Source organism: Mixophyes fleayi, chromosome 3 (genome assembly GCF_038048845.1).
Source record: "Mixophyes fleayi isolate aMixFle1 chromosome 3, aMixFle1.hap1, whole genome shotgun sequence".
NCBI classification, from domain to species: Eukaryota; Metazoa; Chordata; class Amphibia; order Anura; family Limnodynastidae; genus Mixophyes; species Mixophyes fleayi.
The window spans coordinates 140342140-140358132 of NC_134404.1; the positions used below are offsets into that span (position 1 = coordinate 140342140).

Sequence of the window (15993 nt, forward strand, 5' to 3'; positions counted from 1 at the left end):
TCAAGCAGCGCCTGCCACACCAACATAGACTTATGCATATTGTTTGGGATCAAGTTCCTTGTACTCTCAGTGCCTACATTCTATGTTTCCACTCATCAACACTTGTACACCTCCTCACCTATTAAAGCAGTGGTACAACTTGCTATACGCAGACCACTGACTTCCCCGCTACCTACCTGCACCTGGACAAGTCCTCTCACCATAAGCAGTGGTACAACTTGCTGTACGCAGACCTCTGACTTCCCCGTTACCTACCTGCACCTGGAACAAGTCCTCTCACTACAAGCAGTGGTACAACTTGCAGTACGCAGACCACTGACTTCCCCGTTACCTACCTACACCTGGACAAGTCTTCTCACTATAGCAGTGGTACAACTTGCTGTACGCAGACCACTGACTTCCCTGTTACCTTCCTGCACTTCTTCACGTCCATCAAGATCCTCGTGTTCATATCTACCTAATCATTAACCAGATTGCTGCTAGTCATTGACTTTTCTATTTGCATCCTCTCACCATCTGCTGAGTCATATGTTCCGCTAGTCACCCTGCTACCAGAGGACCACTGTGTAACCCACACTACTCTGGTAAGATCATCATCTGGTGATATCCTGGGCAAAGACTCCTAGTGCCTGTGACACTTGATTTGACTAGAATGCATGAGTATCATGCACGGGTTAACTTGTGTGTGTGTATATATATATATATATATATATATATATATATATATATATGTGTTCTGTGTGTTTTAAAAAAGGCATTAACAATAATCGTTGTAATACATGGCTATCCAGTGCTATCACCACAAAAGTAAAATGCTTCAAGCATCTGCAGAAAACACTACTTTTGTAACAATTGTGTATGAGCCCTAAATATGCCCTGTGATTGGGGGTGTTTGAATTAATGACAATGCAGGGAGGGTTGGCAGACAGTGGCATAAGTGAAGGACATAGCTATTCCAAGGGTTTGCTGGTGATATATTAAGTGCAAAGGAGGCAAGAATAATAATATTGTCAGTGCAATGGGAACTGGCCATATGTTCAACAAAGTGATCTGAGAATGGGACCAGTGCAAGGTAGAAGGCAGGCAATGGAATCAATGCAAGAGCCACTAAACTATCACCAGAGCTGAAATAAGGCTGTGAGGGGCCCAGGGCACTTAAGAGGGAGGTTATAATTTTAGATACATTTTAGACTAATACACAGGCAATACTGTGTGCACAACTGTTAGTTAAGTCCAAAGCAGGACATACTTCCCAACTGTCCTTGCAGTTGGCACATATCCTCACCCAAATTCTGAACTGTCCAACCACATTCAGGACAGTTGGCAGACTGTCCTGCACTCTCCTACCTGTTCTTGTCACTTTCACCACCTGTGGCTCCTGGTTTCTTTAAATCAGTTGCTGTCTGTCTGGATCCTGGAATGTTGCAGTCCCTATTTCGAAAAAAAGGGGTACATGAAATTTTAAAAAAACTCCATCCAGCCCAGGCATTAATTCAATAGTACCTACATTTAATAATTAGGCCTCCATCCAGTCCCAACATTAAAATAATAATGCACACATTTGATGAATTATTACTATTATTATTATTTCCATTTCTTTATATAGCGCCACTAATTCTGCAGCGCTGTACAGAGAACTCACTCATATCAGTCCCTGCCCTATTGGGGCTTGCAGTCTAAATTCCCTAACACACACACAGACAGAGATGGACAGACACGGGTCAATTTGTTAGCAGCCAATTAACCTACCAATATGTTTTTGGAGTGTGGGAGGAAACTGGAACACCCGGAAGAAACCCACACAAACACAGGGAGAACATACAAACTGCTCACCGATAAGGCCATGGTTGGGAATTGAACTCATGACCCCAGTGCTGTAATACAGAAGTGCTAGACACTTAGCCATCATGCTGCCCCATAGAATATATATATTTATCTCCAACCAGCCCTGACATTAAAGTAATAGTATTCCCATTTAATAAATAAACCTATTTCCCTCCCTCCAAACAGCCCCAGTAATAAATTAATAACATTTATGTTTAATATAACCATTTCCCACAACCATTTCTGGCATTAAATAATTAATATTCAAATTTAATAAATAGCCCTACTCCCCAAACACAGCCCCATATTCAATTAATAGCCCCAAACCAACACAGCATTATATTAAATAGCCCACCAATAAATTAAATTGCCCCACCATCACGCCACAAATAAAATAGCACCCTTTAAATAATTAGCCCCCACCTACACTCCACCATTATATCAATAGCCTACCTCCCATCAAAGTGCTATTAAGACAGCCCCCCTCCCTTCCCTCATATCACACAATATATTAAGACCCTCCTACTCCCTCACACATTATAACAACATACACCCCTCTTCCCTTGCACATTATAGCAGGCCCCCATTCCTATAGTTTGGTATAGGCAGCCCACTCCCTATAGTTTGGTATGGCAGCTCCTCTCCCTCCCTATAGTTTTGTGTGGCAGCCCCCCCTCTCCCTCCCTATAGTTTTGTATGGCAGCCCCCCTCTCTCTACCTATAGTTTTGTATGGCAGCACGTCTCTCCCTACCTATAGTTTTGAATGGCAGCCCCCCTCTCTCTACCTATAGTTTTGTATGGCAGCCCCCCTCTCCCTCCCTATAGTTTTGTATGGCAGCCCCCCCTCTCTCTACCTATAGTTTTGTATGGCAGCCCCCCTCTCCCTCCCTATATTTTTGTATGGCAGCCCCCCTCTCTCTACCTATAGTTCTGTATGGCAGCCCCCTTCTCCCTCCCACTAGTTTTGTATGGCAGCCCCCCTCTCCCTCCCTATAGTTTTGTATGGCAGCCCCCCTCTCTCTACCTATGGTTTTGTATGGCAGCCCATCTCTCCCTAACTATAGTTTTGTATGGCAGCCCCCTTCTCCCTCAATCTAGTTATGTATGGCAGTCCCTACCATTCCTATAATTTTGTATGGCAGACCCCCGTCCCTCCCTATAGTTTTGGGTGGCAGCCCCCTCTCCCTCCCTATAGTTTTGTATGACAGCGCCCCACCCACCCTTTCTATAGTTTTGTATGGCAGCCCCCTCATTTACCTTTAGTTGCGCTGGCCAGCGTCACTCCTCAGATCAGACAGGAAGTGAAGACTTCCTGCTTCCTGTCTGCCGCACAGTGTTGTGGGACCCCATACAGCAACGGGCAGTGTAGCGATTCGCTGCCTGTTGCTGTCCTCTGACCACCAATGCCTTTGGTTGCCCCTCTCCTCCCATGCACCGGGTGTCAAATAATAATAATAATAATAATAAAGATAATAATATTTTATTTTTTTTTTAAAATGTGATACACAAGGCGGTCTCTGGGCGGCATTGTTAGGCCAGTGGCCTACTAAGAAACTTCCCAGTAATGCCTATGCCCAATCTGCCCCTGGACCCAGGACACTTGCTCCCCATATTCACAGAAGATGTGATGGCACCTGCAGCCACCAAGGAGGCTGCAGTGGTCACCAATACATATGGCCACCCACGTTTTTTATGAAATGCATTTAACCTTGCTATAGTCATTGAAGTGCTGCAAACATAAATCTTTGAACCTGAACAGGAGAGGATATGAATTACTCCTATTAATGAGCAGTTGATAAATTGCTTCAAGGTATCTTCTTGCCATGTATTTGGTATTTTAAATATTATTACAGTGGAAGCGAAGCCCACATTTGTAATTTCCATTGGATTTTACAACCAAGTTGGCATCAACATGACCTGTGCTTTGCAGTGACAGGCTTGCAAGAGGAGTAGGAGGCATTGGCAGCTCTGGTGTCCATGAAGTTATTTGAGAGCTGCAGCTAAATACACTAATAAGGCTGCCTACTGGATATGATATCCAGCCGCAACTTATATATAGGGGATAAGTTAGACAGACCCTGGCTGGTGATGTAACTATGTTCAAGGTGGGCTATGCTGAGGAATATATACAACATCATCAGTGCTGCTGCCGACTGTGGACCTCAAGCTGCCAATGCATCTCTACTAGAGGGAATGTAAGTGAGAGAAAAGTGGTAGGCTATTAATTAACCAATAATTGTACTGTCACTTCCAGTAGATAGGCAGCAACACATTATCTGCTCCTCCCACTTTCCCAACAGATTCCTCAGCTTTTGTACCATTATTGTAATCAGCTCAGACACGTACTATAGTCCATTAAATATCGTTATAATTTATAATCATTGTACAGGAAATAAGGGGAAGCATGTTAAGATATGCACTTTTTCCTTATTCTTCTCTACTTACAAATATGTAGTTCATTGGATATTTCATGTATATTTTGGACCATATCAATATGTAAAATTAGTTTGTGCATGTAAGTGTTTATATTTATTAAGGCGCTTTTTTATGTAACGTACGGAAATACCACAGATTTGGATGTCGATGTCATAGACATTCTGTTGGAACATCTAAACACAACTGTTTCATATATTGGTGGTCACATTATCAAAACTTCCTGTATTTCTCCAGGACACTATGGCAATGCACGGTGATAACACTGAGATCACTTTACATTTGTGACTAAGTACCGACCTAGGGCCTGATGTAGAGTAGGACGCAATTTACACTTAACTCGAAAGTGTAAATTACATCCCGTAATTTACACAGTATTCCAAGTCAAATGGATATTAACAATACTATGCAAATTGTACAAACACACCTATTTATCTTACGTGCAGGTGTGCATGATAGACTTAAGTGTGTCAGTCACAGCAACCCTGTAAAGCAGATTACTGATTAAATAAATTAATGTAAAAACAAAGAAAATTGTGCTTCTTTCACCGAAGCAGCACTAGGGTTGGTTAAGCTGTTTGGGAGGGGGTGCACACCTTTTTGTTAAATATATATATTTTTTAATTCTTCTTTTAATACAGCAAGGTCTGTTGCACCAGCAGAAAGCAACCGCAAAAGATATGTATCTTAGAGACCTACCTGTGGCTGCTTTCAACTCAGCATAGCATGTAAGGAGCATTAACACACCATTACATTGTTAGGCTCGCCCACTAACTTCCCCATTCCACCTCTCAAAGTGCAGAGGGTTACAAGGGGAGATCCGTGTCACTCTGAATGTAAACTGTGATGGATCCTTGGCTAAAAGTTCTTTTTGCACTGCTCAGTTGGACTTGCGTCTGACTCTACATCACCCTCCCTGGAGGGGGAGGTAAATTTAAAATGTGGGGACAGATTTATAGTTTGGGTAGGACGTGTCCTAGATCAACCTTACATTTAAAAATAAAGCTATCAAGTATTTGTGTGCTAGATGAAAAAGCAGCTAGCATTTTTCTTATGTGCAAAATAATAAACAAATTTGCACCCCTTGAATGGTAACATGGTTTGTGCAGGAGAAAATTTGCTCCTTTTTTGCCTTGCTCTCGTTAATGGCTCAGGCCCATAAAGTGTGGTGCATTTCTGCATATTCATAAATTACTTTTGTTGTCTTCATTTTGTATTCTTTGTTACATCTTTACCTTTGTTATGAGGTAATTCTTCTGGCTCTTAGCAACATTGTTTTAAACAAATTGTGGATGAAAGGACTGAATATACAGTAAAGAATTAACCGGGGTAAGATACAGTTGCAGCTTTCTCAATAGTTTACGCCAATAAAGGAACCATAATTTTCTGAGTGAAATAGGAGCATAATTCAAAAAATAACAAAATGCAGCTGTAATCCACTGACAGGATTTCACTGAAAATAATATTACTTATGTTGGTGTTTTTTTAAGATTGTTTCAATGTGAAGTAAGATCTAAATATATATACTCTGTAGCACCTTATGTCAAGTAATCATTACTATTCTTCTCTGAGGCTGTATTATGTATAGACAATGAACTAGTACTTTTGTTTGCAAGCCAATAAGATCTACAATGTTGGTAATATTTTTGGAGGTTATACATAGCTGCTATTACCTTGAATAACCACCAAAGTAAAAGGTTGTTCTGAAAATATGTTTGATACACAGAGTGCATATTCTTTATACAAAATACAATATACTCATTTGTTTTGTTATATGATGGAAAATTGCATTTGCTTATAAATAGCATATGTATTTTAACTATTATTCCAGGGAGATACTATATATTTTTTATGACTACTTATCGCAGAGATCTGGTTTCACACCGATATATTAATAAAATGTCACCAGGGAACTGTTACTCTGCTCCCCAGCAACTCTAGGCACTAGCGATAAGAGAAGTCTTCCCGCTCGCCAGGCTAGTCTGATGTCAATCTGGAACTGGAAAAAAGAAAGTTTTTTTTTAAATGTAAAAAATATGCAAAATATATCAAATAAACTTTATTTAAAAAAACAGGAAAAAACTTTATTTAAATAATTAACCATTTTTTCTGTGAGGAGTCCCTGCCATTTTCATCCTGAGAAAGAATGACAGTGATGGTACTTGATTTAAGGAGAAATCCTAAATTCACCTATTTTTCTGCATTTCTGCCTGTTTTTATGGATTGCACATTAAATTGTATGGTAAGAAGGAATTCTTTGTGATACATGCAAATAACTGCACTGTGTTGGGGAAATCTTTTATGGATTAGGGTATTCTTCATAGAATATAGGATTAATGATTATTTTTACTCTAGTAGTAATTGGACCTTGACCACTCTATATACCACCAGTGAATGGACCTTGACCACTACAGTAAATATAACTCATACTGACCTTTGACATAAGCTCCGAGGTCCATATATGATGATAATATGTACATTAAGAAAGGTTTTTACTTTTACAGACCAAATACCAAAAATTATGATAAAAATGTTGCTCAAAACATTCGCTTGAATTCACCATGAAAATACAGAATTTAACCATTCACCAGTATATGTCATATATGCAGTAAAATAGGTACCTTTTGCAAGCCTGAAATAAAACGCTATATGCACCTGCAACTTTCCACTTCAGAAATAACCCCCGAAAACTACATTAAAAAAAAAAAAAAATTCTGTTAGTATCTAGTACTAAGGTCCCAGAGTATTAAATGTTTTATCTAGCCTGTTATGGTTGATTTTTCCTTATCCTACTTCACCACTTTCTATTCATGTTTTATCCATTTTTGTCTCCTAATTTATACCGGTCCACTTGTTGATGATCAGTCTCTCCTCTCCACAGGTAGCAACTATGCAAATTTAGTCCAAATTCCAGACTTGTAAATAAGTTTGTAGTAATTGCGAATATAATTTTTGCATTGCATTGACAGATGCACAGTAGTTATAATGTGATGATCATTAACCATTATAGCCAATGTGCGTCTTCTTTAAGGCACATGTGTGAATGGGCTATTTGCTGGTGTTCTGTTCTCTTCCCAATGCTTCCCATTATTTCCCTGTTATGCTATTTGTTTCTCTGCAAAATTTGCCAAATTGCAATCAGTCACTGGCTATTAACATTTATACACTGGCAATGGATGTGCTTCTAGCATGCCTATCGCCTGTTCTCAACTCCTCTCACTCTGTACCGTTCCTCCCTCAGCAAACAGTAGCCAACATTCCCATCTCAGCACAGCTGTTTGCTCATGTTTACATTAACAACTTATAGCTGAAAAAAAGATTTGCTATATAAAAGTTGTGTAAACACTAGAAATAAAGCCACATGGTGCCTATTGGTGTACATTAAAGGTGGTGTCCACCTATGGATATTTTGCACCTTATAATCCCCACCATTTCCCCATGGGTTTCAGAATGGTTGAATCTACTCCCACTGCCCCCATTGATGTGTCAATGTCTACACTATTACCATAGAAAGAGCAAAGGCAGCTTCCTGGATGACTCCACCTATTTTTTGGATTAGAGACCAATAGAGACCAAGTTTTCATAGCTTCTATTTGTTGCCCAGTATTGAATGAGCATGGCTAATTATATAACTCTGGATTCAGAAATGTCAATACAAGTTTGTATAGTAAACATGGCCGGGAGTTCATTTATGGTCTGAAAATATTACACTATTTTCTGTATTAGACCCCGTTTTTATTGATTGTGCTTAAATTCATGTGTCACGAACAAACACATATCGTACACTGTTGTTTGCATTACAAAGGTAATAACTACCATAGAGGCAGAATTTGCAAATGTTCAGCTACATACGACATCCAGTAAATGTGCTGCATGGACTATCATAATTATAGGTATTGTGATCCTATATGCTGCCCTGGACTACTATGTATTAATCTGTAACATCATACAGCAGGTAAGGGAGGCATGAACATTTACCACTGAGGTCCTGAAAGTTCCAGTTACAGCATTGTGTAACTAGATACTCAAAATTAAGCACATATATCATATGTGTTATTCTGCCTTGAATATCCTTCTCCTTCGCTGCTGGTCATAGTGCTGACAAAACCAGTACAAACCTAGTAGAGTAGTTTGTAAACTTCAATTATGAAATGTAACTCCATGTTCAAACAAGCCGGAGTGAACTTGGACCAACTAGAAACAAGAACACATAATGAACCCAGTCCCTGTTCAGCACCCTCCTATTATCTTTCCTTCCCTTCATTTCTCTTCCCTTCTATTCCCATCCCTTCCCATCCTTCTTCATTCACATTATTGGAGAGAAACATCTGCTGCGTGAACCAAATGTCCCATTCCTAGAACATGTTTAATTAAACAAAAAATCCTGTTGCCTGAAATGTGTATCACAACCTGCACACATGAAGGTCTTTATAGGCTGTTCATCAGCAGTCACTGCTTATGTGGTTACAGCTTGTTTGAATTCTATGACGTCTCAGTGCCTTTATTAAATCTTAATCTCAATGATAACAAAATACGTAGAAAAAAGACTGCACAACAAAAGCAACATGTACTTTATGTATTTTATTTTTGCTTTTGTTTATGTATGATGTTCTCTCAGTGACGAGTCATTCATACAACCTTGAGCTTTCACATCACCTTTAATTAATAATACTCTTATGTGTAGGCAGAATACAATATCTTTCATTTATTCATTTTTTTATGATTTTGTCTTACTGTGTTACAACCTTGGCTGCCCCCACTGCTTCCTCTGTTTTGTGTCTCTGACAAAATAGTCTCATAATAGACAGTGTTACAGCAGTACCGAGATACTAATGTTTAGTATTGAGATCTTTCTTATTTTGTACTCTAAAACATACAAAGATTTAAAAAATATTTTGTTAAATTGCTTTGACATTTAGACATTACTGAATACTTTCATTCATATATTAATATTGCTGTTGTTTGGGTGATATTGAATAAGCCTTGCAATTTTCTAACAAGTCTTGTTATGTGTTATCTATATTTACTCTGTGCTACATTTTATTGGGGAGACTTTAGCAAAGTAGCTACTAACCACTTCATAATTGTCCAATGTGGACAATGGAAATTACAGTTTTGGGGCCTCCACTATACTGCCACTAGGGTCTAGCCCCACTATACTGCCACTAGGGTCTAGCCCCACTATACTGCCACTAGGGTCTAGCCCCACTATACTGCCACTAGGGTCTAGCCCCACTATACTGCCACTAGGGTCTAGCCCCACTATACTGCCACTAGGGTCTAGCCCCACTATACTGCCACTAGGGTCTAGCCCCACTATACTGCCACTAGGGTCTAGTGAAAATAAAAATAAAATGGATAAAACAAAGTGATTATCCTGCATTATATCATTTAAAATAGATCATAATAGTAACTAGTCAAATGTGTTTTTGTCGTATTAGATTTGTCATGCTTTTCATATGTGTTTTATTGAGGACCATGGTGCCATCATTAGAGCACTTTGCATCATTGATATTTGAACAGTCTGCACAGCTTGAATTTCCTACAGCAGTTATGTAATACCCTCCTATCATCTAAGTACATACGGAAAGGAAATGTGGTAAAATACTATGTTTCATTTGAATACCTGCTGGAAGAGTACTCCACTCGAGTATATAAATCTCACAAACATTGTAACAATGGGCTGGTCTTGCAAACTAACATGTACTTTTCCCATTTCGCATACAAAACTTGGTCTGCAAACTGCTGAAATCCGGTGCTGTACTACACACTTGACCTGTACTGTGCTCAGAGCTGCTATAGGTGTCTATTTATATACAAAGAAGGCGATGCCAAAGATTTTTGATTGTTGCATTCTCCAGAGGCCCTTAGCAAGGGCTACCGTCAGCTATACCCGATGTTCGCTACAGCCAAGGGCTTTTCTCACTTTGTTAAATATACCCCTCTGATCTACATGCATCAGAGGCTTAAGAAAGTGGAAACTGATATCAAGAGCCATCATCAATATGCAAACCTTTCATCATCATCATCATCAACACCATTTATTTATATAGTGCCACTAATTCCGCAACATTGTACAGAGAACTCACTCACATCAGTCCCTGTCCCATTGGGCTTACAGTCTAAATTCCCTAACATATACACACAGACAGACAGAGACAGACAGACAGGCAGATTAGAGTCAATTTGAAAGCAGCCAATTAACCTACCAGTATGTTTTTAGAATGTGGGAGGAAACCGGAGCACCCGGAGGAAACCCATGCAAACACGGGGAGAACATACAAACTCCACACAGATAAGGCCATGGTCGGGAATTAAACTCATGACCCCAGTGCTATAAGGCAGAAGTGCTAACCAATACGCCACCGTGCTGCCCACAACCTTTAATCCAATACCCACAAATCATGCACCAAAAATAATGATTTCCTAGCATTATGATGTCATCTTTATGAGTAAGATTAAATCAACTTAATTTAGCTGCTACTTCTATACATTTAGCCTAACAGAGTACAAGCACACTATACCGCATGTTTATAATGACAGGATATTGTGAGGAGCCGACAGCTGACCGCCAATAATCCTGATAATTGGTGGCTATGGCACTGCGGATTTAAACAGTGTGATTTTATTCTTCATTGAGATTTTTGTAACATCTGGAATATAGTTGAGCAGATCATGAAAACAGAAAACTCTATTGAGAGAACCAAATGTCCCATTTCTAGAAGATATATCATAAAAATGTGCTATTGCCTGTATCACAGCCTAGACATATATAGGTCTTATATGTTATAGTTGTCTGCAGACAGCTGGTCGCACTTCAGCAGTCTCTGCTTATGCAGTTTGAAATCTATGATGTTTCAATTCCTTTATTAAATATTTCTCTCCCAATGACTAGTCATTCATAAAACCCTGAGTGTTCACGTCAACTGATTAATAATACTGTATGTGTAGGCAGAATACAATCTCTTACATTTAATTAGGATTTCGTCTTACTGTGTTGCAACCTTAGCTGCCCCCACTGCTTCTTCCTGTATTATCTCTGACAAAATATGCTCATAATAGACAGTGTTACAGCAGTATGGAGTGTAGTAATATCAGCCCTGTGTGAGACTCATGACATGAGAGCTGATACTAAATACACACAGTGGTCACTTTATTAGGTACACCTCTCTAGTACTGGATAGGACACCCCTTTGTCCCCAGAACAGATTGAAATCTTCATGTCATGAATTTAACAAGGTGCTGGAAACATTCCTTGGAGATTCTGGTCCATGTTGACATCACACAGTTGCTGCAGATTCATACTGCAAATCCCCTGTTCCACCACATCCCAAAGATGATCTACAGGATTGAGAACTGGTGACTGTGGAGGCCATTGGAGTACACTGAACTCCTTGACATGTTTGTGGAACCAATGTCAGATGACATGTGCTTTGTTACTTGACACACTATCCTGTTGGAAGTAGCCATTAGAAGATTAGTAGACTGTGGTCATAAACTGGTGCATATGGTCAGCAACAATACTCGGGTAGGCTGTGGCACTAAAACAATGCTCAGTTGGTTTTAAGGGGCTTATGGTGTGCAAAGAAAATATTCCCTATGCTATTACACCACCAACAGCCTGCACCATAGACACAAGGCAGGCAGGCTCCATGGATTTATGCTTCAAGGTTCCACATGCTGTGCATTCAGAGATGCTCTTCCGCATACCACTATTGTAATGCATAGTTATTTAAGTTAGTGTCATCTTCCTGTCAGCTTGAACCAGCCTGGCCATTCTCCTCTAAGCTCTCTCATTAACAAGGCATTTTCACCCACAGAACTGCAGCTGACAGGATGTTTTCTGATTTGTGCACCATTCCCTAGGGACTGTTGTATTTGAAAATCTCAGGAGATCAGCAGTTTCTGAGATATTTACAACCCCCCAGATACTTCAATTGTACAAAATCTGCACATTTATATCTTTAGCTATTTCATCTCTTTGTGGAGAGATCTATGGCAGAAAACCATAACAGATACAATTGACATTGGCCAGGCCCATCTTCCAGGGTGCAGACTCTCATATATAAGACAAGTGGCCTGGAGACAATTGCCCTCTTTCTCCGTTTGCCAGAGCTCCTCATGTATCCCACTCATTGACATCATCAGCTATAGTATATTTAACCATCTCCAAACTACATATTTCCAGTGAAGGTTAAATATATATTTATGTAATCAGCTTTTTTTTTTTTTTTTTTTAATTAACCAACTATGATCTACTTAATCATAACATTTTCTTTCCGCATATATTTTTTTATAGTTATAAGGAGAATCTTTTCATTGATGAATTACTACCCTATATATGTTAATAACAAGGGCCTCAGGTGTATCTTAATTTAAATAACTAACGGTAATATTTTTGTGCAAATCAATATGCCAAGAAAGAATTGTAAAACAGGACTATTCATGAATGATAGTTTCAATTCCTGAATCCACTGAATGAAAACAGAAAATGGGATTAAAAAACATAATTTATTGTGTTATTAGACAGAAATCATCCCCAGAAAAGTCTCTGAAGTCTGAGTAATTAATCTTAATAATTAAACTCCTTGAGGTTAAGTGAACCAAAGTCGATGCAACATAAATAATGATTTTATTGGGTCAGGTGCTTTCTAAAAAAAATGCAAATGTATCACTTATACACTTCATTAATAATCATTTGCGTGACACATTGAGGAACAATATCAGCCAGCTTCTGAAATCTATTTGCTTCACTGACCTGAAAATGACATACATATTCCTCCAGCAATACTGGTATGTAATACAATGAAACAAGATATGGAGCTATGTTTCCAGTGTTGTGTTAGATTTCCATACTCATGTCTTTGCTAGGATTTGGCCTCGTATTAAGCTTCTTCTAACCGTAAATGTCATGATGTTAGCTGTAGTCACCAAACAATGTTTCATATATAAAATCTCTTTTGAAAGGAGCATAGTAGATATAAAATAAAATAAAAACGGGACATTTATATACTATATAATGTAATATTGATCTCATGTGTTATATATATAATCACCTGTCACGTCCATATAGTTTAAGCAAGCACTTTGTGAGCTGTCACCCTGTCAATTCAGCAGTATCTAGTGACACTGCTGATGTACGTCACAACCAACAATCATTTATTGCTGGTTTCTATAGAATTGGCTGCATTTCATGAATATTGACCAAGCACACAAAATGGCTTCTCTGCTGTTTGTGTAGGCAACAGGGAGCAATATAAAGACAAAGATATGCTCTCCCTACTAGTAGTATGTGCTTTATTTTACTTTTCCATACATGTTCTTGATAAAAGGTTGGCATTGGTAATTCTGCCATAGCATTAATTATCTATATGTTTACATTTCTAAAAGTGCCCTTGTTTTACTTATCTAGCGCTATCTAGGGGCCTGATTCATTAAGGATCTTAAATGAAGAGGATTCTTATTTCAGTCTCCTGGACAAAACCATGTTACATTGCAAGGGGTGCAAATTAGTATTCTGTTTTGCACATAAGTTAAATACTGGCTGTTTTTTCATGTAGCACACAAATACTTGATAGCTTATTTGTACACTGAAATTTAAAGTTGATATTTCTGTGCTACGTGAAAAAACAGGCAGTATTTAACTTATGTGCAAAACAGAACACTCATTTGCACCCCTTGCAATGTAACATGGTTTTGTCCAGGAGATTGAAATAAGAATCCTCTTGATTTAAGATCCTTAATGAATCATGCCCTAGATCTTTATAATATACAGTGTATGGTTTTCAAGATAGTCATGATGTTCCTTCCTATATGGAACTTTAAATATTGAACTTTTTCAGAAGTAAATTTTCATTTCTTTGCTTAATTAGGTGGAAGCAGCTGACTCGGATACAGAAAGCAAAGGAAGAGAATATCATTCTGTTGGGGTGCAAGTGGAAGATGAAAAACGGTAAAATCAGCCATACATTTTATTCCACAGTTGGAATTGATAGTTTAAGAGGTTTTAATGTTCATAATCATGGTTGATTATGGTATTCTAGTTAGAAATATATGATTTAATGTAGTAGTCCACCTGAAGCTAAAAGTTTACTATTTACTGCCTTCATTTGAAGTAAAATTTGAGCCCCCATTACTCTGTGTCGGTCATTATAAAATTGTTTATTGGTATGTGTCTAGTCTAAAGACCACAAACCTTCATTCCTGTGCTGAATTAATTAAATGATGAGAATGGTGTTTATTTAACATTATTTCAGCATGGGTTATTAGAATAGATTTATAAAAAGATCAGGAAGTTAGGAGAGCACAGGATATGTCAGATAACAATGTGTTTGTAGGCAACTGTTTTTAAAGCTGGTCACACATTGCAATTCTACCACAGGACCAAAATACCAGGCTTACTGCTGAATTTAACCACACACGTTGATGGCCAATTTGGGTGAGATGTGACCATTTGGATGACCTCTATCGGCCTGTGTGTGCAGTCATCTTCTGGTCACCCATCATATCCAAAAATAATAATCTGATTAATTTTGAATTATACAAATTATTATAAATCACTGTTCTAGTCTAGAGTTCACACATGATGTGATAATGATCCAATTACCCAGCATCACCGGTGATTTTGCAATGTGTTTTGCTAGCATTATGAACTTGTGACCTATTATTGCCTGTTATAACTGTTGTAAAAAACAGCTTGTGCCATTTGAAGGCTAAAAGTGTTGATAACAGCAAATTTTTTTGCCATCGGCTAACATGCCTTACAAGTTAAAAGTTAACAAAATGTTATTGTAACCTTCACATATATAATTGTGATTTTTGCAAGAGTCTTCTTATATTGGTTAGACTTGCATTTTAAGCATAGTAGCCATTTTTAAGGCACTAACGGCTAGACCTCTACTCACCTTTCTCTGTTTACATATGTCTAGCCAAGGACGTTTCAAGCGGTCAAACAGTGTCACAGCAGCTGTGCAGGCTGACCTTGAGTTAGAGGGATTCCCAGGTCACATCACAATGGAAGATAAGGGACTACAATTTGGATCTTCATTTCAAAGACATTCTGAACCTAGTACTCCAACTCAGTATGGTGCAGTAAGAACAGTACGGACTCAGGGTTTGTTTAGTTACAGAGAAGATTATAGGACACCAGTGGACACATCAAATCTCCCACCACCTGACCCATGGCTAGAGCCTGCTCATGAAGCAGTGGACTCAGGTAGAATATCACCCAGTCGGCAAGATGGCACATGGTTTATGAAGTTGCTTCATGCAGAAACAAAAAGAATGGAAGAGTGGTGCAAGGACATGGAGAGGGAAGCAGAGGAGAACGACCTTTCCGAAGAAAGTAAGAAACCACCCCCACCATATATACATAATTTGTGTGTAATATAAGTGGAACATGTTGCTCATGGTAAGGAGGGAAAAAGTATGTATTTGAAGTTCAGTAAACATGTCCCTAGTGAAATGCCAGATTGGATATTGCTTGTGATGGAACAAATCTTGTAGAGTGGGTGTTATTTTCGAGAGGAGTTGTGGCTGGAGAGTGGATTGAAATTAACGGTACTGATATTGAACCCATAATGATTTGAACTGTACTAAAGGTCGCTTACATCTTGTCCTAAAATTATAGTATTGGGTCTATTTAGATCATGTTGTTATTTGATAGGTGTCACTCTAACACAAGTCTTGCATTATATGGGTTTAAAGCTCTCAACTCTTATCTTGTCTAAGACTGT

At 38.6% G+C, this 15993-nt stretch overlaps 1 protein-coding gene across 4 annotated transcripts in view; it reads left to right on the plus strand.

Annotated features, from left to right (window-relative positions):
- DLGAP2 (DLG associated protein 2) overlaps nucleotides 1-15993 on the plus strand; it is a 953423-nt gene that overhangs the window by 896586 nt on the left and 40844 nt on the right. For all 4 annotated transcript variants that reach the window (XM_075202469.1, XM_075202471.1, XM_075202468.1 and 1 more), the window contains 2 exons: nucleotides 14131-14210; nucleotides 15187-15602. In XM_075202469.1, the coding sequence (XP_075058570.1) occupies nucleotides 14131-14210; nucleotides 15187-15602 (496 nt within the window). The remainder of the gene's footprint in view (nucleotides 1-14130; nucleotides 14211-15186; nucleotides 15603-15993) is intronic.